Source organism: Tripterygium wilfordii, chromosome 4, assembly GCF_013401445.1.
Source record: "Tripterygium wilfordii isolate XIE 37 chromosome 4, ASM1340144v1, whole genome shotgun sequence".
Lineage (NCBI taxonomy): Eukaryota > Viridiplantae > Streptophyta > Magnoliopsida > Celastrales > Celastraceae > Tripterygium > Tripterygium wilfordii.
Window position 1 is genome coordinate 8,876,622 of NC_052235.1, and position 20,297 is coordinate 8,896,918.

A 20,297-nucleotide genomic window follows, 5' to 3' on the forward strand; every position below is an offset into this window, starting at 1 on the left:
TTAGCTCATGAGTCATTAGAGAACCAATGAGTTCCTCAAGAGGTAATGTCTTCAAGTTCTTTGATTCTTGAATTGTTGTCACCTTGGCATCCCACTTTTTAGGTAGAGATCTTAGGATCTTTTGTACTTGATCTGCATCTGAAAACACTTTACCAAGAGCAGTTAAATCATTTACTAAACCAGTAAGCCTTCCATACATATCAGATATTGACTCATGAGGTTCCATTTTGAACAACTCATACTTATGAACAAGAATATTTATTTTAGAGTCTTTAACTTGACTTGTCCCTTCATGCTTAATTTCTAATTTCTTCCATATATCTCTAGCTGTTACACATGTAGAAATATGATTATATTCTTGTCTACTTAGTCCACAGTGTAATATGTTTTTAGCTTTTGCATTATAGGACACTAACTTCTTGTCATTTTCACTCCATTCACTTCTAGGTTTATCAATCTCTGATTCTTCTTCACCTTTCTTGATCTGCTTTGTTGGTTTATATGGTCCATTTGCTACAATTTCCCATAACTCAATGTCATTTGATTGTAGAAAAATCTTCATTCTATTTTTCCAAAAAGCATAGTCTTTTCCTTTAAAGAATGGTGGTTTATTGATTGACATTCCAAACTCTTCAGCCATCTAATTCTCTAGAATGTTAGTTCTTATGAGAATTTAAAACCTTGCTCCGATACCAATTGAAAGACTCTAGGTAACACAAGAGGGGGGGTGAATTGTTTTACCCTTTAAAAATATGTCAAATTTGAGTTTAAACCTGCTGATTTCATATTACTTTAAATCTTATAGAAAGTTGATATTAGTGAATATAAGCTTGAGGTCTAGGTTAGTTCAAGTAGGAATCAAGTACTAGAATTAAATACAACAAGCACACACACAAATAAATTAGTAAAGAGTAGGGTAAGAGAGTGCAAACAGATTTATAGTGGTTCGGCTTTGTATAGTCCTACATCCACTCCTCAAGGCTCCTCCTTGAGATTTTGAATCCACTATGATTTGCTTGTTGAAGAACCAAGCCTCTCTCTTTACACAAGCTGTTGTTTAAAGTGTCAACTTCACTTTACAATGGCTGTTTTAGCTTACCAAGTGCCAGCCTCACTTTCTTGTGATTTTGTAAGCTAACCACAAACACTTAGACTCTTAATTGTGTGTACAAAGTGACCCTATAATGATCAAGGAGTGTACAATGAAGCTTGAGTATTTTCTGAGTAAGAATGAAGGCTTGAATGCTTGTAAAACTCTCAGAGAATTGGAATGAAGTTCTGTATTTTTCTATGAAGTATGTATGAGCATTTATATGCACTAGAATTCCTAAATATGTCCGTTGCATTGAGCTATACCTTTTTGACCTTTAAAGCTCTGTGATATGAAAGATTTCAGCTCCCATTTATTTCTTTTGCAGCTGTCTTTTACTTTTTGTCTTCTCCATTTATTTCTTCTTCTTATCTCTTCAATAATTCAAACAACTTATGTCATCTCTTTTATTTCTTTTACAACCACCTTTGACTTCTTATCTCTTTCACCTACTTCATTGCTTTTCTTTTCAACAATTCCAGCTATCTTTAACTCTTTGATCATGTGATGTCTGTAGGTGCAAGGAAAGTCTTCATAATTTAATTTTTAGCATGCTTTGTTAGCTGTTATTTCAAATTAGCTGCTAATCTTTCTTTTCTGCACTCATTCATTGAATTTCAGCAAGCTTTGACTTTATAGGATGACAACTTGTTATATGCTAACTTGTGTAAGAGTAGCAAAGGCCAAAACAACAAGACAATTCATAGTGAAATCTGGAACCTGAAACTTAGTGACTTGTAAGCTTGATTAAAAGCTTCATGTCTTGATCTTTGTTAGCCTTGAAAATTAAAGTATTAAAGGATAGAAACAAGTTCAGAATATAATTAAGAATGCATAGCAAACATAGAACACATGTTTTGATCAACATATAGAATACACATTTCATCATCAAAACTCATATCATAACATACTAGACTTCGAATATTAAAGAAGAAAATGGAACAATATTAACAGTATAATTCAAACACAAAGGAACACGCACAAAGTATATTGGTCCATCAGCATTTGTAAGGATGGGAAACCTTAATGCTTCAACAGCAACGAAAGGAACATGAAAATCAACAGAAACCTTGTAAATACAAGCGGTAAAAGTTTAGTCAAAATTCCATACATCGTCTTCAAGTTATACTGTAATTGTCATAAAAGCAAAAATGTTGAGCAAACATCCAGATTTCATCTTTCAGACTGCCCAAAATACTTGCCAGAAATTGTGGCCAGGATATTCAGCATGGCAACCTCATCATCAAGTTCAGACTTCCCTGCTCGCAAGTTCGCACACTTCCGAAGCAGAGAACGGAGAGCAGCAGAGGTGTCGGCATGCAGTGGAGTGTCGACCGCTGCACATAGAGCAAAGAGCCAGGAACAATCATTCCTTGACAGTTCGTCCATGCTCTCTATCAAGCTTATACGTTTCCTCAGCGTTGAAGCACGAGAAACATAGTCCATTCCTAGGATTGTGGATAATGTCGGGTCGTTTCCAGATAAATTAACAATGGGATATTTACTAGGAGCTGAAATGCTCAGAGATGGAGTGGTTTTAATTTCAACATCTTCATTAGGCAATCTAGGTGGCTGGGTAACAGAGTTATTGCGACTTGAGCTATCTATATGCTGATAAGAATCGGCATCATCGGTTCCAAGGTCCTTCAATTTTGTGAAAGTAATATCCTCGGGGAGCTGAACAGATTGTTGCTGCTTCTGGACTTCAATAATAGATTGCAGGTTACCAGAAACTTTAGCACTAGAACCGTCGAGACTCGACAGAGTCTGAGAAAAAGTAAACAGGAGATGGAAGAAAATATAGTTATTTTGCTTGAATATGGAATCGTGCAATATGAGGACAACACTTTCAAATAAAAAGAACCATCCTCGGGCCCTCACGTTTCTTGTAGAGCCCCTGTTTTCATATCAAATTAAAACAGTACATAATGTAAGATTGGTGCCAAGAACGTACCAGTCGTAGATTGCTAAAATCAGCAAGAAATGAATCCTCCCAGTGTTTTGAGGGCAGCAGGTGTTCAGCACAGTTGGCAATATCAGGAATCTGGGGCATATAAACACTTTGCTCCTTAGTAAGTTTACTCCCGTCAAGTTTGGCCACCTTTACTTTTGGAATGTTTGCAGCTTCCCACCTAAAATAGAAGAAAGAACGTTCAGTTTAATACTCAGATTACAATGCTCAGTGGTAAAATGACCCAGTCCTTTAAAGAAAAGTCACATGCCCATGTCAGAGGTAAAATCTGAAATTGATGATAAGACAAAATAAAGTTCGTATCATCAGAGCTGAAAGACAAACTTAAATAGAAAGATCCAAAGAGGATATACACTCTCTAGCTCCATGATATTCTACAACACAAGAAAAACAGGGATATCCCCATAATGTATACGCTCGAAGACATTAAGTTTTATGAAGCAACTTAAACTACTAAAACAAAAAACCAATTTGAGTGGGAGGATGTGCTATTTGTTTACATCATTTTTGATGTTTTGATGTTCCTTTACATCAATGTTACTCAGAGTGGTAGTCTGAGAAACACATCTCCCTCATAATTTGATTTCTTTCGTACAGTTTACGAACATATTCAGTATTGCTTTTTCTCATTAAAGTTTCAAAATTCAAATCAACTACAATTCGTTCCATTTCAAAATCCCCCGAACTACAAGAACCAAAAACCCCGAAAGTTCACTATTTCATCTTCTGAAACATGCAACAAACATATACTTCATTCACACTAGTATGCTCAACGAAAAACCATAATAATCATAAAAAGAACATATGAGCACCACCCAAGCTGCGAAAGAAACTTAAATTCCAGCAATCATCAACAAATAAATTTCCTTAGTTGGTGGAACTAACGGAAAATGAATTCCTTTCATTGCTAACAGTTTAAGATGCTAAGCAGCAAAACCGTCTATGTATTATTATAGCTCAAAAACACAAAATAATGTTAAAGACCAATGCAATAAAACAAAAAATTAATACGGCAGATACAGGACGCTCACTGTGACTTAATAGTGACAATAATAGTAAAGTATATATTCTTTTACGTTATAAAATCTTGGTCTTCTTTAATACAGAAGAGGCAGGGGAAAGATACTCTCATAATGAGCAGCCTCCTCAATCTCCCCATTTAATGCATATCGATAATCTCGAACCCAGTTGGGTGTTCATAAGACCGTCCATGTATTATTATAAGCTCAAAAAAAAAAAATTGTTAAAGCCCAATGCAATAAAACAAAAAATTAATACAGCAGAGGCAGGACGCTCATTGTGACTTAATAGTGACAATAATAGTAAAGTATACATTCTTTTATATGATAAAATCTTGCCTTTTCTTAATACAGCAGAGGCAGGGGAAAGATACTCTCATAATGAGTAGCCTCCTCAATCTCCCCATTTTATGCATATCGATAATCTCGAACCCAGTTGGGTGTTCATCTACCTATCGATGAAAATGAAGGATGACAGAAGGATAACATTAATGTGGGAGGGCTATGGATCAAATCATCCGTATCTTTTAATGAAGCACTACTAGGAAAGGGCTCTGATTGTTTATGCTGATTAAAGATCAAGGAGAGGTTTAGTATATAGATCTGCAATTGACCAAAATGGGCTTGTACCACCCTTATTACCGAGTTTTTGTACATGTGGCACCTCCTTCGTTATTTTTTTCCCAACAACAGTACAGTATTATTCCAATCATTTACTTTTGCGGATTAAAAAGAAAATGATCAACCAAGGTTGCTTCCAAAACTAGAGAAATTCAATACCTATCTTAATCTGACATTGAAATTTCATTTCTTCATAAAAATCTGTGACTTGTCAAACCAAATACAGAACCAATTGAAAATAAAGCACTTTAAAAGTTATTTATATATCCTTGGGACGTAGAACAATAAGATGTAAAATATTTGCCTAAAATAGTTACCAACCACACTTAAGCTCACCAGCCAAAGAAAGAAGTTAAAGATCATAATAAAAGCTTTGTGAAGATCATAGAGAAGTAAAAATAAATAAATAATTTGATTTGTTGGTCAAAGTAGATTATTAATTAGGAAGTTCCAAAGAAGGAATAACAAATTTTAAGGATAGTACCTGACACGCCTTAGATATTCTAATCCATCTTCTGGAGGCCCCGAATCAAAATCAGGTTCTCCTTCTACGAGGAAAGCCGGTCTCTGTATGCTAGCATAATCTTCATCACTGTCTTCATCTTCAGTGTATTCCTCAACATAATTGTAGGCATCTTCAACTTCAAAGCTGAGACCACCACTTGCATCCAAGGCATTTAAATTTTCCAGTTCATCTTCCTCAGTGTTTTTTAATTCATTATCCACGTTTTGAGGACCTGTTTCTCCTGAAAGTAGTCATAAAATTTATAAATTCTTGTACCAAATTATAAGCATAGAAGTTCTAACCAGGAAAACAAAAGTGAAAATCAGACATCTACACGGTCAACAGTGAAAAGGTCCAAGAATCTCTTTCCATTTCATGAACAAAGCATTCAGTAACATGAATGGGTATGACCACTTTATTAATCACAAAAAGCATCATTTCATCATTTCTATGAAACCGCGACTGTAAAAAAAATTAGAATTTGAACTAGCTAGCAGGAAGAGTTTCCATTTACAAGGGCAATATACAAGTAACAACAACATCTGCCTAAGTATATGGCTCAAGAGATGTGGTGAATATGTTTGCACAAAAGGTACTTTGCAGATTGCTTTAGTCCATTCTCTGATGAAATACAATTCAATCCCTCTTCAGTTTGCAGCCAAAACACCTGTACACAACACAAAATGAGCCAATCAAATTGACAAAAAGAAAAAGAGAAGGATTTCAGAACACTTTAACTTAACTTAGGAGTTAGGAGCAACTGAAAACGTAGGAGTTAGGAGCAAAACTGGAAAAGGGGCCAAAAATAAAAGGAAAAGTAGTTACAGTAGAGGATGAAAGAGAAATAAGTGACGAAGATTATAATTCTGGAAAATATCTCGGAACTCGGACAGGAATCACGTGGAGAAGGATGGGCGTGGAACAGCAGAAATAAGGTGCTTATTGCCCCAGATTCGCTTGCAGAAGCTCCAAGCAATCGATTCATCTTATCCTCGTGAGCTAAATGGCAGAATACCAGAGAAAATGTACCCAGAGGGAGCGCAACAGGATGTGGCTCAAATGTCTTTGCAAAGGAAACATTTATAATTTTAAAAAAAAAAAAGCACAACTCTCGTGCACTGCAGTGGGCGAGGTCAGGGAAAAACATGATGTATGTAGACTCACTCTCACATAACATGTGGAGAGGTGGTTTCCCGGAATTGAACTTTTGTGACCTCTAGGTTGCACCCTTGCAACTCTACCACTGGGTCAAATGTTTGTCTGTCAAAAGGAAACACTCAAACATCTATAAACTATGTTAAAATAATCCCCCATCCCATGTTGGTTCCCAAGAGAAGAAAACCACCATAGTCAGATTTTTATACTATATAATCAAAAGATTCAGAACCAACCTCAAAGATGAGGAAGAAGGATAACTGAAGAATGACGGTAGGACCAGGGTTTCTTCAAAAACAAACTAAAGGTCAGAAAGAAAAAGTAAGACAGAGCCATGTGGGATTCGTATCAGGTTGCTTCCCCATTCGTCAGCCACCCACCGTGACCCAATATCCAGGGCTGGAACAGGGAGAGAGAGATTGAAAAATGAAAACCTTTCATGTTTCTTTTGCATTGTTCAGAGAAAAAAATATATAAACATTAAAAAAATAAAAACAAGAAGGAAATGAAAGGGAATGCTGAATAAGATCCCAACCATGACCCTTTTATTCTGTGTGTTACATTTGACCCCCCAAAACATCTCATATCAACATTTGCTAATATCACTCCTCTTATGTTTGACGCTCATTTATAACTAATTATAGACTGTATCACAAACATCAAACATTCCCACAAAACTAAAGAGCATAATAAAATTTTCCAGGACCCAACAATAGTTTTAATTTCATGTCGTGCTATTCTAGCTTGACTCTGCAAGACTAAGAATTTTGATGACATAAAAGAACGTGAACATTCAATTCCAAGAAATGATTTCTCCAGCATATCCTATCCTGCAGAGATACTTTCAAATATCTTATACATGACCATTAAAACAAAATATTAGTCTTGGATAAATAAGAATTTATTAGCAAACTCCTATACTTAAATCCCATCTAATTATTTAAGAACCGTCAAAATTTATACAGGTCAGGGAGCACCTTAATATTCATTACCACATGATGAAGCCAATCTACATCAAAGAAAATTCCAACTGTGCAGATGATCCTCATTGGCCATTATGGCATGAATTATTACAGTCCATGTGTCTTTTTCCATATTTTTCTTGCAATATGTTAGAAAGCATGAGATTCAAAAATAACAGCAAAAGTCACATAAAATTTAAACACCAAATAAGGATCATGTACTTACGACGGAACACAGGGACTTCTGTCTTCCTTCCAAAGTGTCTGTCAGGATTAAAATTGGAGTGGATATTCTTCGGATGCTTCATTCTTGCCAACTCATCATATTCCTTCACCAGATCAGGTGCAAACCCAGTGTATATATCTCTCCACACCAGGTGTTGTTCCATGATATTAGCAAACCTTAAGGCCTCCATCTCCTCTCTGGAGTACATTATTTTAATTCCATTCCCATCTTTCTGAGGTACCACGAACTGAGTCATGTTCCTTTGCCTCACACTCATGTCTGAACCCATTTTGACATCTTTTGCCTTCTTTCGTGTCCTTCTTGGCTTCTTGGAAGCTCCATCTTGTTTCTCATTCTTCTTCCCATTCCTCTCCACATTCTTTCCATTGCCATTACCACTTTTTGGGATTTGAACTGCTTCAATCAATGCTGTACCATCAATCTTGATGGAACATACAGCAGTACCATCAATTGCTTTGTATACATCATTCTTGACACTGGTATTCTCAGAACCAGTAACGTTATTCACATTGTTTCTGTTTTCAAAGATTAATCCTCCTTTGAGTTCTGCCAACAGTTGCCTCTTTTTGGCTTCCAAAATACCCCCTGATTCTGCTCCAGTCCCTACCAACAACTCCTCCTCTTCAGCAAGATGAGCCAATGAAGAAGTAGCACAGCCCCCCACATTGTCACCTTCCATTGAATAATCCATCTCAACTTTTCCTTCACATTTCTCATTTTCCTCGATTTTCAGCTCTCTTGACACGACTTTATTGCAAAATTCTTGAATTCCACAGAAACCCACTTCAGTTTCCACAAAACCTTTCTCTCTTTTCATACCATTGGCACTGTCTTCAACTTCTTCTATCTTTAGCCCACCATCAGAAACTAAACCCATATTAAAATTGTCCTTTTTTTCAACATCAGAACCGAGATTTTCGATCTTTCTTGCAAAGCTATCACTATTCCTTTGACTTCCGCCAGACCCACACTCGGTATCACAACCAGTGATCCTGCTCCTCACAGAATCGACTCTCTCTTCGTTTTCTTCAAAACCCAGTTCTTGAGCTCCCCCAGTAGTGCACTCAGACGCACTAGAAGAACACTTGACCTTCTTTAAGAAATTGGGGGAACTGCGCATGCTTTCTTGCTCTTCTTTTGGAGGAGAAACAACCACGGGCGATGGTTGCGATTCTGCCGGTACGATAATAGAATAGAGGGAGTCGGAGGAAGACTCTGGTTGTTGCTGGACAGTTTCCTCGATCTCTGTGATTCTTCGTTTGAGAACAACGAAGGTATCAGAGTCCGCAGCATCAGCCATCTTCGATTGTGTTGTCACGGAAAATGGAGTGAGATTCGTGCTAATTCCGAAAACGAAAGATTGATTAGCCGACCGAGGAGAGAGCTTAATTGAGAACTTTCTTTTCTTCTTTTTTCTGAGCGGTTTGATGAGAGACCAAAAAACCTAAAAAAGGGACTTCAACAGTGAATAGTGAATACTGCAGAAGATATATATATAGAGTATAGTTGTATAGACATGCCATTGTTAGGATTTTATATAAACATTTCTCATATAGTACGCAAAAATTTAAAAAAAAATAATTAAATATGCTTAGTAAATAGTAAATGGTAACACTAACACATACAAAAGCTAGTTAGCAGGGTTGTGCAAAAAACTAAGCAAACCAAATCGACCGTCAAACCAATCAATTGGTCAATTATTATAAAATATATGTTAGTGAGCACCGATCGAAAACCCGAAAAAATCAATCAAATCGTCAATAAATGATCGAACAGTCGGTTAAATTTATGTCAAAAACAGAAGAAAAAAACCTGACTGAACCGACCGTTTGACTCTCCTACTAGCTAGTAATATATGTCCGATATGTGGGGTTCGACCCCTACGAACAGTGTGTTGTGTGTATTTGTTTGAGTGTATATAGGGTTACATGTGTGAGTTTGAGGGATACATTTGTGTTGTATGTGTGTTTTTATTATCAAATAAAAAAAAAGCTAAGTAATGGTAGGAAAAAATGAGAAAGTATTTGTACAAATTTATTGGTGAAAATTTACTACTTCCTCATTTTTCCTTTCAAGTAATACAACTTCACTGAAAATTGCTTCTACCATATGTTGGAGTGGGTTGTGCAAGTTTCATATTACCACCAAAATAAGAAAAAGAACAACCACCCAAAAAGAGAGTTGGAAAGGAAAAAAAAGGACAACGACATTAGACATAACCTACATGAACCATGAACATAAATGGAAGCTAGATTTACTGCCCACTTGAGCCGGTCAGCAAGTCGTCCACCAACCAAAACCATAAAGGCCAATCTAACCAAGCATATGCTTAGGCTTTGTTTGGATTGATGATTTTGAAAGTTAATTGAGCAGCATTAATGATTAAGTAGTAACTTCATTTTATTTAATCCCGCTTGTTTGGTCCAGTGGTTTGAGGACTAACGGGATACCCGTCCACCTTAGGTTCGAGTCGAAACATTCGTATTAATGCGTCGTGGACGCTCAGATAGGTGTGGATTAGTGGCCTGCTGGATCTTGGTCCTCTACGATCAACAAGTGACTTGTCCGGAGATTCGGTGGGGGTAACTAGACTCCCCCCTTAGGGTTTACAATATAGGGCTTGGCCCAAAGGACCGGATCTTGTGGTGGCTCCCCAATGGTTAAAAAAAAACTTCATTTTATTTAGTATGTAGAAGATAGAGTAAAGTAGGGTGAAGGAGTAGGAAAGTCTCCACTCATTTAAGTCTCAAACTTAAGATTTTATAACCTTCGATTTGGAGTTTTCTAAGGTGGAAGAAAAATTTATTTATTATTTCCTAAATCTCCATAAAAGTTTTTAACTCATTTCAATTTTAAGTATATTTTTGTAAGTCACATATCTATTAACTCTTATTAACTATACTTCTTGAGTTTATTCCAAAGTAAGATTACTACTCTCTCAAACTCTCCCTTCACTTGCTCTATTTCACTTCCCCTCACTTAACTTCATTAAAAAAAAAATTCAATCCAAGCAGGATCTTATGAACAATTTAGAAATAACAAATAAATTTTTTTTTCTCATCTCACTAAGTGCCAAAGAGGGTTTATAAAACATTGAGATTGAGTTAACTAAGGAAAAACTTAGGCTTTCTTGGATTGAAAAATGAAGCGCTAGGTAGAGTTAAAGGAGGGAGAGTTGTGGGATGGGGAGTTATGAGAGGGGACTACCTTTACTCACCCTTACTTAACTAGAAGGTAGAGTTAATGGGGATGGGGGTAAAAATCTCTTTTAGTTGAAATTCGTGAAATATTTATAATCTCAACCATTTATTTCATATACTGATCATATGAATTGTCACGTTGTTGTACCCCATTTCGGTTTGGCCCGAATTACATCTATATGAGTAGAGACCTTACTTTGGGTGGTGCCTACTCCGAATCCTTGGAGCATTGAACTTGACTTATCATGAGCAAAGTCGTATAGACGTGATCTTGAATAAGCCAACTCCTATCTTCATGGTCAGGACATAGTCAGAGAGTTAGTAGTTCATACCCAAATCAATGAAGTTAAGTAGAAGTAAAAGATATATTCAAATTGAAATTTTTATTAATTTTGAAATAATGTTATAATTACATTCTTCTGCGAAACTGATTACAAGGAAGCGCTCGGTCGATCGGTCCTCTTGATGAGAACCCATATGATTCTCTGGTCTCAGAGATGGTGTTCGAAGATCTGATATTCATCTGCTCACCACTAACAAACCTAAATCCTAATGATGCCTTGTCCGACAAAAGCAAAGACTAGGAAGGTGTCGCCATGTGCCCCATATTTGAATAGTAGAAGATCTCCTTATAACTGTTGGGAAATTAGACTCACTCTCCTCCTTGACAGATAAATCAACACGAGAATAGAGAAATGGAAATTGAGAAAAGCAACAATCAACACACAAGATTTATGTGGAAAATCTCCAAGCCCGGAGCAAAAACCACGGCCGTTGTCAAAAGACAATCAAGAGAAAACTTCACTATGTAGAAAATTTGTACAACCGTAAACCGATAATTTCTCTCACCAAGAAACCTAAGAATACTCAAGAGTCCAAGAGATTACATAAGCCCCAATCTAGCCTATATCTCTAACACCCTACATCTTAATCTCTTATTGACAGAAACCTAGACTAAACCCGAAAGATACACCACAAAGTTATCACCATTTGCTCTTTCTCATAAACCTTTGATTTCTCTCTACCGTGATCTTCACCACTCATACAAACCTTGCGTGTGCCGTCTCCTTTCATAAAGTAAATAGGACTTCTATATTCTATGTTCAATTTGATTTTGAACACCACAACATATACATACACATACACACACACATATATATATATGTTTGTCCCATTCAACTACAATTTCTTCCATGAGTCCCATATCTTTATCAATTTTTCATCAAAAAATACTAACAATAACTCTTTGTCTTGCTCAAAAAGGGAGACGCATATACACACTATTCCAATTGATCGCCAATGCCAGTGCCCGACTAGAGTCAAAGGTAAGGTCTTGGGATTGATAAGATGACCCTCTGTCCATGGCTAAGAGTTGGAGGAATCAGCGTGACGCTATCAGATTAGAGGAATTGGAATGTCGTTAGAAGAGAAACATAAGACATTCTTCATTGGCGCCATATAGAGTCTGGTCGCTTTCTTTTTATCTCTGTCATACCTCTGGTGTTTTGAGTAATCAAGCAAAAACCCTCCTCTTATAGGCTGGCCAACATTAACGAAATCCAACAGAATGAAGAGTCGTCAGACGTCGGGGAATCGATGAGGCATCTATTTACCTTCTCCGCGCTTCTGGATGAATGAGACTTTTGAATAAAATTGGGAAAGACGATAATGGTCCTCACTGACTCTTCGACTGAGCCAAACAACTAGACCCAAGCCTCTTGATTATGTCTGGCCAATTGCTCATCAAATCCAGATTCGGCCCAATAAGAATCATGCCTAACCGATTTCCATTCTTTCCGAAGAAAGTAAAGTTTATTACCAATTCATGGGAGCAAGCTGGACCACATGAAGGCTATCTGATATAAGTGTGATAGTAGAGAGCAAAATGGATGTCCTCGAGCTCAAACGCAAAAGGGGGGGTCATGATATAGGAGGCCAAAATGAGGCAAATGGAGGACAATGAGTTGAAAAGATAGGAAAAGGAAAATGTGAAAAGGCAGACCAGCAATTCGACATAGAGGAGGGGACGAATAAGAAAATAGGGCATACGAGAAAAGAGGATGAGATAGAGAATCAGGAAAAAACTCGAAGGAAATAGAAGGAAGCCGACAACGAGACCTTGAGCTTGCAACCATCTGTCCTCACATTCAGGTATATTTTCTAAAACAATAAGGCATGGACCTCTCTAGTAAGAGGGACCATACCTCGACGACCATTGGATAATACCATGAAAGTCAGAGTCGGGTGAAACTTCTTGGTCATGCATCTTAGGAATCATCATGAGATCAAACCCTCATCTTTTGAGACCCCATGGAAATTTTTTCTTGATATCATTTCGGGGGTCACAAAAATCATTTTTCAATATTCTTTGTAGTCATCACTCATGAGACCTCCACGTAGCCATTGCAACCTTTACATGAGAACGGTGATGGGAGTACTCATATAATATTCATCCACATCACGATAAGTAGTGTCTCACACGTAATGTATTTGTTCATGTTCCCTATCCATCCATATCATAGTAGGTAGCATTTCACACGTAGTTATTCATGTGTGTCCCGTATTTATCCATTTGAAAATAGGCAGAGTCTTATGCATACTGCACTCACTAGTGTCCCTTACATCATTCACATACCATGCATCTTTTTCTTTGCTATCCCTTTACACACTATATTGTTCATCCGACAGCAAGGCTTTACGCCACCACTTATAAGTTTTATGTGCTTTCTCTATAAGGTTGCACAGACTGCTAGTAGAACATTTGGTCCGACCGATCCCCAATCCATTTTTATATATCTTATACTATGAATATACATGTATATATATATATACATGTGTGTATATATATATTTTTCATAGCAATGATAGCACCCGAAACTCTCAGATCTCAAATGGTAATTGTCATGTTTGGACAGGTGTTGTAGGGTGTTTAATACCTTTCCCACACATAATCATACTCTCGAGTCCCTACGAATCTCAGGTATATATGTAGATAATGTATTGACTGTCATACGTCCAATTGCATCTATAAATATCAATTGGTGGCGGCTTCATATACATTTGGGTGAGTTGTAATGACACATCTGAGTGCGCACCTGCGTCGTAATCCCAGTTATGACACACATCATTAATATCTGACAACTATTATATGGTAAATAAAACAATTGTCTGGTTGAATGTTTTATAGGGTTTATGAAGTGAATCGAAATTTTAGGGTGCGTTTAAAAATAGTTTTGATTTTTTGTGTGGAGAAAGAGGATAGAGGAAAGAGAAAACATGAAAGAATTTTACAAAACATCAAAAAATAATTTTGGTTTTTGAAAACCAAAAATAGTTTGCAATTTTACAAAATAATTTCTAAAAACACTCACCCAAACGAATTTTCAAAGCCAAAACAATTTTTGAAAATAGAAAATTGTTTTGGAAATTGTTTCCAAATAGACCCTTAGTTTTTAGAAGTAAAACACGTGAAGAAAAATGGGTTCCTGATTGCGTGGCACTTACTATGATCATTAAATGAAATAAATGGTTGAAATTTAAAAAAAAATTCAGGGATGGATTTCAGCCCCCTCCCAAGTAGGGGTCACCATTTGGCTCGCGGGGTTAGGCCCGACCTTGCCCAAAATTATACTGGGTCTGGGCTTCATTTCTGGGATCGGGCCCAACCCGAATCCTGACACCTCGGGCCAATTTTGGCCCCGCTCGAGCCCTACTAGGCAACATACTGTATATATATATACATATATATATATATATATACATATATATATATATATACATATATATTATATTTGCAATGTATGTGTATATATATATACATAATACATATACATATATATTACACATATGCATATATATAATACATTTCCCTAAAAAAAATACATATATAAATATTATATAGTCAAAAGTCGGGTCCAACCCAAACCAGCCTGTGCCTCATTTTGAGAGCCAAGCCTGGCCCGAAGCCCGGTTCTCAAAATCAGGCCCAGGCCCGGTCCGAAAAAACCGGGCCAGATCGGGTCGGCTAGGCCCGATGTCGACCCCTACTCCCAAGTTAATGAGAGTTAAGAAGAATTAAGTGACATGAGATACAAAAATATCCTTATTAAAGTTGAAAGAAGCAAAAAATTTTATGTATGATTTAAAAAATAATAAACAAACTATTCTCTTACCTCACAAACCCTTAAATTGGGGGATTACAAAATGTTGCGTTCGAGAGTTACGTGAGTGCGAACTTCCTTGTCCACTCCACTCAACTCACTTACTACAATCCAAACAAGGTGAAATTACTCTTCTCCCTTAATCCTCTTTACTTAACTCTCTAAGAATGCATTTTTCCTTCCAATTCATTTGTTTGGATATATTATAAAAAATTAAAAGGACGGATTTCAAGATAATTGAGTGGAAAAAGTCATACATATTTTTAATATAGAAAAACAAAAATGTGATGTGATGTGATGTGACATATCTCTCAAATCATTGGATTAAAATTGTAGACTCTACAATTTTAAATGAATTGCGGAACTTCCAAATCATAGACGCTATATATATGTTTATAATCAATAACTATTTTAAAATTTGCAGCTTCCAAATCATAGACGCTACATCTATACTATATATAAAAGGGAAGGCTCTAGCCAATTGGTATCTTATTTGACACTTGAATAACTTATTTGTAAGATTAATTGTCACGTGGATTCATAAGAATTCTCTATTTCTCATATTTCAAAAAAGCTCTATATACATTAATTTTCATATTGAAATTGAATTTTTTTAAAAAAGATTTATTTGCACATTCAATTACAAAACCGTTTAAAACCAATAATATAAATTTCTCTTTAATTACACTATAAATATGAAATATGTAAAGTTATATTTATATAATTTTATAAATATGCGTATTATAAAAATTTTAAATCTCATTTAAAAAAAGAATAACAATTTTGATATGAATACTTTTAACATTTTACTTTAATGTAAAATGAAATCAACACTAGCCTTTTTATAGAACAACAATAAAAATGTAAAATATAATAGAATCAATAAAAATCAAAAGAGATATATTGAAGGGCTATAACTTTTGGTCAACTAAAAACGAAAAAATGACAATGAAATGTGATTAAAAATATAAAAAACTCAAAGTGGATTTAATAAAAAATAAATAAATTTTAAAAAATAATAGAGTTTGTAACGGACAATTGGATGACTTCAATTATATTTGATACAATTTCTTGTAAATAATTACTAAAAATCAAATCGACAATCAAAATAATTACTCTCCTATAAAAACACTTTGAGTAAAAAAATTGAAACAAACCATAAAATATAAAATGCAACATCTAAAAAATATGAGTTAAACAAAAAAAGTTATGCATAGCGTAAGATTTTGACTAATATGTTTTTGTAATCAATGACAATTTTATACGTTACATAGATTTCTTTCTTATTTTGAGTGACTTAACATTACTTTACTTAATTTTCAAAACATCAAATCCAAACTGTGCATAATTGCATATGACACGTTGTAACAAAAACGTCACCAAACAAGCCTCCAAGTTTAGAAAAAAACCCCATTAACTCCCTCTCTGCATCTTCTTCTTTCCTTTGTATCTGCGGAGCCGCCTCGGAGAAACATGGATGGGTCTCAGATGAACAGACTTCCGCAGGACACGCTGCAGCTAATCTTCTCCTCTCTCCCTCTTCGTGACATTATTGCCTGTAGATCGGTCTGCAAGTCCTTCAATCAGACGCTCACGTCATCGTCCTTCATGGACCTCATTTCAACCCGACCCCCTCTCCACTTTCTCGCCCTTCGCCCTCCTCCTCATCATCATCGCCACCGCCACCGTTGCCACGAGTCCTTCCAGCCCTCCCTCCACGTGTACGATTCCTGCCACAATAAATGGCTCAGATTTAGTCTCGATTTCTTGCCTTTCAGATCACCTCACCCGGTCGCATCGGCGGGTGGACTCGTGTATTTGTGGGGCGATTCGACGAACTCTACCGAGTCGAATAAGTCGCTCGTGGTCTGTAACCCGTTGACTCGTCAGTATAGAGTTCTTCCCCAGCTGGGTTCCGCCTGGTCGCGTCACGGTTCTGTCCTCGTTGACTCGGTGAACCGGATCATGGTTCTGACCGAACTCGCTGCCCTCTACTTCTCAGGTTCCTCAAACAAGTGGCTCAAATTCTCCTCGAATTTACCGTCTAAACCGCGAAGCCCAATGTTAATTTCGAACTCTGTGTATGCTCTGTGCGATGTTGGGTCTCCGTGGAGAAATCGATGGAAGCTATTTACTTGTAGTCTTAACAGCTCGAACGATCATCATCACAATTGGGTCCGTCTTGAAAAACCCGAGTGGGGAGATATATTCGATATCATAAAACGGCCGCGTTTGGTTCGTGGGAGTGGGAGTAACGAAATTCTGATGATCGGAGGCCTGAAATCAACGTTGTCACTAAACCCAGCATGCTCTACATTACTGATACTGAAGTTGGATTTGGATAGCTTGGAGTGGGAGGAGGCAGATCGGATGCCTGTGGATATGTACAGGTGTTTTCAGGAGTCAACCAAGTTCAAGGTGTTTGGTGGCGGGGATAAGGTATGCTTCTCTGCGAAGAGGGTTGGAAGATTGGCACTTTGGGATAGCGGAGAGGGTTGGAGGTGGATTGATGAGATGCCAGGAAATGGTGATGGACTCTCTAGAGGCTTTGTGTTTGAAGCACAGCTTAATGCTTTGCCGTGAGATGATGATGATTGCGCGACGTTGGTATGCTATCAAACAATGTTGTCATTGTTGTTGTATTTGTCATTTACTGTATTTCATTCAATATAAATGAAAGTAGAGAACTGAACATGTCTCTTTTACGTACTTAGCTGCAAGCAATACTTGAACTTTGTTTCTACGTGTAGGATTTAGGACTTAAGACAGATGAAAGTATTGATGATCTTCTTGTGTCTCTTGTCTGAATGAGGGAGTAATGTAAGGCTCCTTTATACTCATCTACTTGTTTCACTTTCATGTGGCTGCCACATTGATTTGACTTGTTAGAAGTAGTAGGCAAAGTGGTGTTAACATATTGTTTGTGATTTTATTAATTTAAGGATGATCAATTGATCATGGTTTGTGTGATGAGTACCCTTATAATTTTTTTGTTAATGTTTTCTTCGAAGTATTGCAACCAATCTCTTAGTCTTTTCTTGAGAGTAAAACAATATATGTTGTTTCAGGTTTTATCTTTCTACATATCCATCAAAGGAATTTATCTGGACCTCAAAAACTTATGATTTAGGTTATTGCTTTTATATAGCCTTTGGGACTACTTTAAAGGAACCCTATTGGTCTCCCAATGGATGAAGTTGTTCTCATGACCATTGTGCTATGGGATTGTGACTTTTAATTTTGAGATTTAAAAGGGGATGAAACCTTTTTTTTTCTTTTCCTTGAATGGAGATAGACTCAGACATTTTCATGGATAATTTTCATAGTACTACAAATTCCTGGCTTTCTAGACATTGTAACAAATTCCTTGTGTCAATTAGCCTTGCTGTAAATTAGTTGCTGCACTTTGTTTATGGACTTCTGTTTCCTTTTTGTTTATTGTATCTGTTTATGTAGCATTTGCCTTTTTTGTGGCCTCTAACATAGTTTCGTTTGCATTAAAAAAGGAAAAAAGCTAAATGAGAGCAGCAGCTGCTGTTCTTAGTTTATTTTTTCTTTTTCCTTTTCCTTTTCTTTTGGTGATGTATTTTTAAACCATTGTCATGACATGATAATGTTTTCGTACCCTGACTTATATTGGTATTAGTCACGTTTAAACATGTTATGAGTAGCTTATAAAGCTATGTTTCTAATGCTATTGTTAGTTGAACTTGATATTGTTGTCACTTATGGAGCTAGGCATGACAGTGAAGTTGAAATTGGCTAAAAGACATCTTTGTGTATGTATGTCAAGTGGAAATATGGTTATCTTCTGCAAGTAGATGGCTGTAAAGGCTGGTGAGTATGAATAGAGTGTGACTAGGGATAATTTGTTGCTGAGACAGCTGTTTTTGTAAATACGCTGCTGCTCTTGTTCGAATGTGTGTATATAAGCTTGAAAGTCATGCATGCAACATTGGAAAAGATGTGCATTTTTTGTGATTTGTCTGCACTACAACTTAAACCTTTTTAGAAAACTAGAATTCAAATACTAGGAAAGAGACCGTTTAACTTTGACTTATTGAAATTTTTTTTTTTTTAATTTTATCGTGGAACGACAGAGGTTGAATAATTCTTGTGGTGTCTCTTCTGTGTACACACTCCAAATATCGACATGTATATCCGAGGAAATTTTAGCAACCTGTCATTGTTAATTGTTAAACTGGTTGGACATGCCTCAGGGTCTTTCCGTCTTTGATAAAGTTAACGTAAAGATCCAACAGTTTTAGGGTCAAAGACAAAAGTCCATGTGGTTTGTCATATAATGTTTTTGACCTATGTTGGTACAGTCTATGCGAAAATGAGTTTCTCCAACCTATAGGTCACATGTCCGGTTCCTGTAAACAGTCTGCACATATCATGTGGGAGTAAAACCCCTCTCGCACGGAGATCTTTTATTTAAATTATATTCTATTATTCTGTATATTAGTACTCAGTAATTTTTGGGTACAAAGTGTTGGCGAAGGGCAGTCGCATATCTGTAAAACTTGATGAGTATGTAAAATGGAGCTTGAAAATTACAGATTTGAACAAACTACTTCCTGCATCAGTATCTGAGCTAAGTTTGTATACTTTAGACTATCTTGTTGCTACTTCCAGCGCACTAAAAGGCAACTGAACTCTCACTCTCTGTCTCGACTCACACACTCTCCTTCCGCTGCGCCTCAGCTCCGGCCAAAGCCTACTTCACTCGCGTTCGTGAAAAATCCTAAGGAGGACTGCATATCTCTTCCACCACTGTCTTCACTCTGGTTTGCTCGGAGGATTCTTACACGGACGATCGTACAATCAAAGGTACATCTGGTTTAGGCTATTGTTTGAGTTCATAGCTGGTTTGTTCTCAAGTGATTGGATTATCATCTCCAAAGTGTAAGCCACTCTTGTTCCTTTTTCTCTGCGGCTCTGTTTCAATTGGTGTTATATTTATTGGGATTTTGAGGTTTCTTTTGGCTCTGCTTTAATTTCTCTGATAATATATTGGTTACCGAAGGTCTTTCATGGGGTTTGAGGGTTATATTTTCTTCAACCCCTTTATGCATCTTAGCAACCGATTTATTTGTGCATTTTATCTGGTTGTTGAGGAATTTGTTCTTCTGATGGATGACATATTCTTACATCCTTGCAATTTGGACTTTGGAGGATATACAGTTGTGAGGACTGAAATAAAGATTTAGGTCTTACAAGTTGTGATGGGTATATGGGTGGATGTGGATGGTGTATTCAAAAGTAGGTTTGAGATATTCAGGGTAATTTGGATGCAGAGTTGATGCTGTTGGGTTTTATATCGTTGCTGCTGACGGTATTTAAGAGTGCTATATCCAAATTTG

At 36.6% G+C, this 20,297-nt stretch overlaps 2 protein-coding genes across 3 annotated transcripts; one reads left to right on the forward strand and one right to left on the reverse strand.

Moving 5' to 3' along the window:
* Positions 1 to 2,028: 2,028 nt before the first annotated feature.
* LOC119997436 lies at positions 2,029 to 9,042 on the reverse strand. The gene is made up of 4 exons (XM_038844461.1): positions 7,551 to 9,042; positions 5,187 to 5,448; positions 3,045 to 3,222; positions 2,029 to 2,857 (listed from the first exon to the last, which is right to left on the reverse strand). Exons 1-4 carry the CDS (start codon positions 8,869 to 8,871, stop codon positions 2,264 to 2,266), a joined length of 2,355 nt encoding a protein of 784 aa, XP_038700389.1. The 5' UTR covers positions 8,872 to 9,042; the 3' UTR covers positions 2,029 to 2,263.
* Positions 9,043 to 16,301: 7,259 nt separating this feature from the next.
* On the forward strand, positions 16,302 to 19,996 carry LOC119997926 (SKP1-interacting partner 15-like). 2 transcript variants are annotated; one of them, XM_038845159.1, is made up of 2 exons: positions 16,302 to 17,538; positions 19,570 to 19,996. In XM_038845159.1, the coding sequence occupies exon 1, from the start codon at positions 16,405 to 16,407 to the stop codon at positions 17,512 to 17,514; it is 1,110 nt and encodes a 369-aa protein (XP_038701087.1). In that variant the 5' UTR covers positions 16,302 to 16,404; the 3' UTR covers positions 17,515 to 17,538; positions 19,570 to 19,996. The 2 variants fall into 2 exon arrangements, with proteins under 2 accessions (XP_038701087.1, XP_038701088.1); XM_038845160.1 differs by having other exon boundaries at positions 19,639 to 19,996.
* The last annotated feature ends 301 nt before the right edge of the window (positions 19,997 to 20,297 follow it).

Bases quoted from the DNA above. Each gene is read 5' to 3' on its own strand.
- LOC119997436 (XM_038844461.1), bottom strand. From the start codon at position 8,871: ATGGCTGATGCTGCGGACTCTGATACCTTCGTTGTTCTCAAACGAAGA. The intron at 5,449-7,550 runs GTAAGTACATGA...GACTACTTTCAG, and splicing joins AGAAGTCCCTGTGTTCCGTC to GAGAAACAGGTCCTCAAAAC. The intron at 2,858-3,044 runs GTACGTTCTTGG...ACTTTTTCTCAG, and splicing joins ATTTTAGCAATCTACGACTG to ACTCTGTCGAGTCTCGACGG.
- LOC119997926 (XM_038845159.1), top strand. From the start codon at position 16,405: ATGGATGGGTCTCAGATGAACAGACTTCCGCAGGACACGCTGCAGCTA.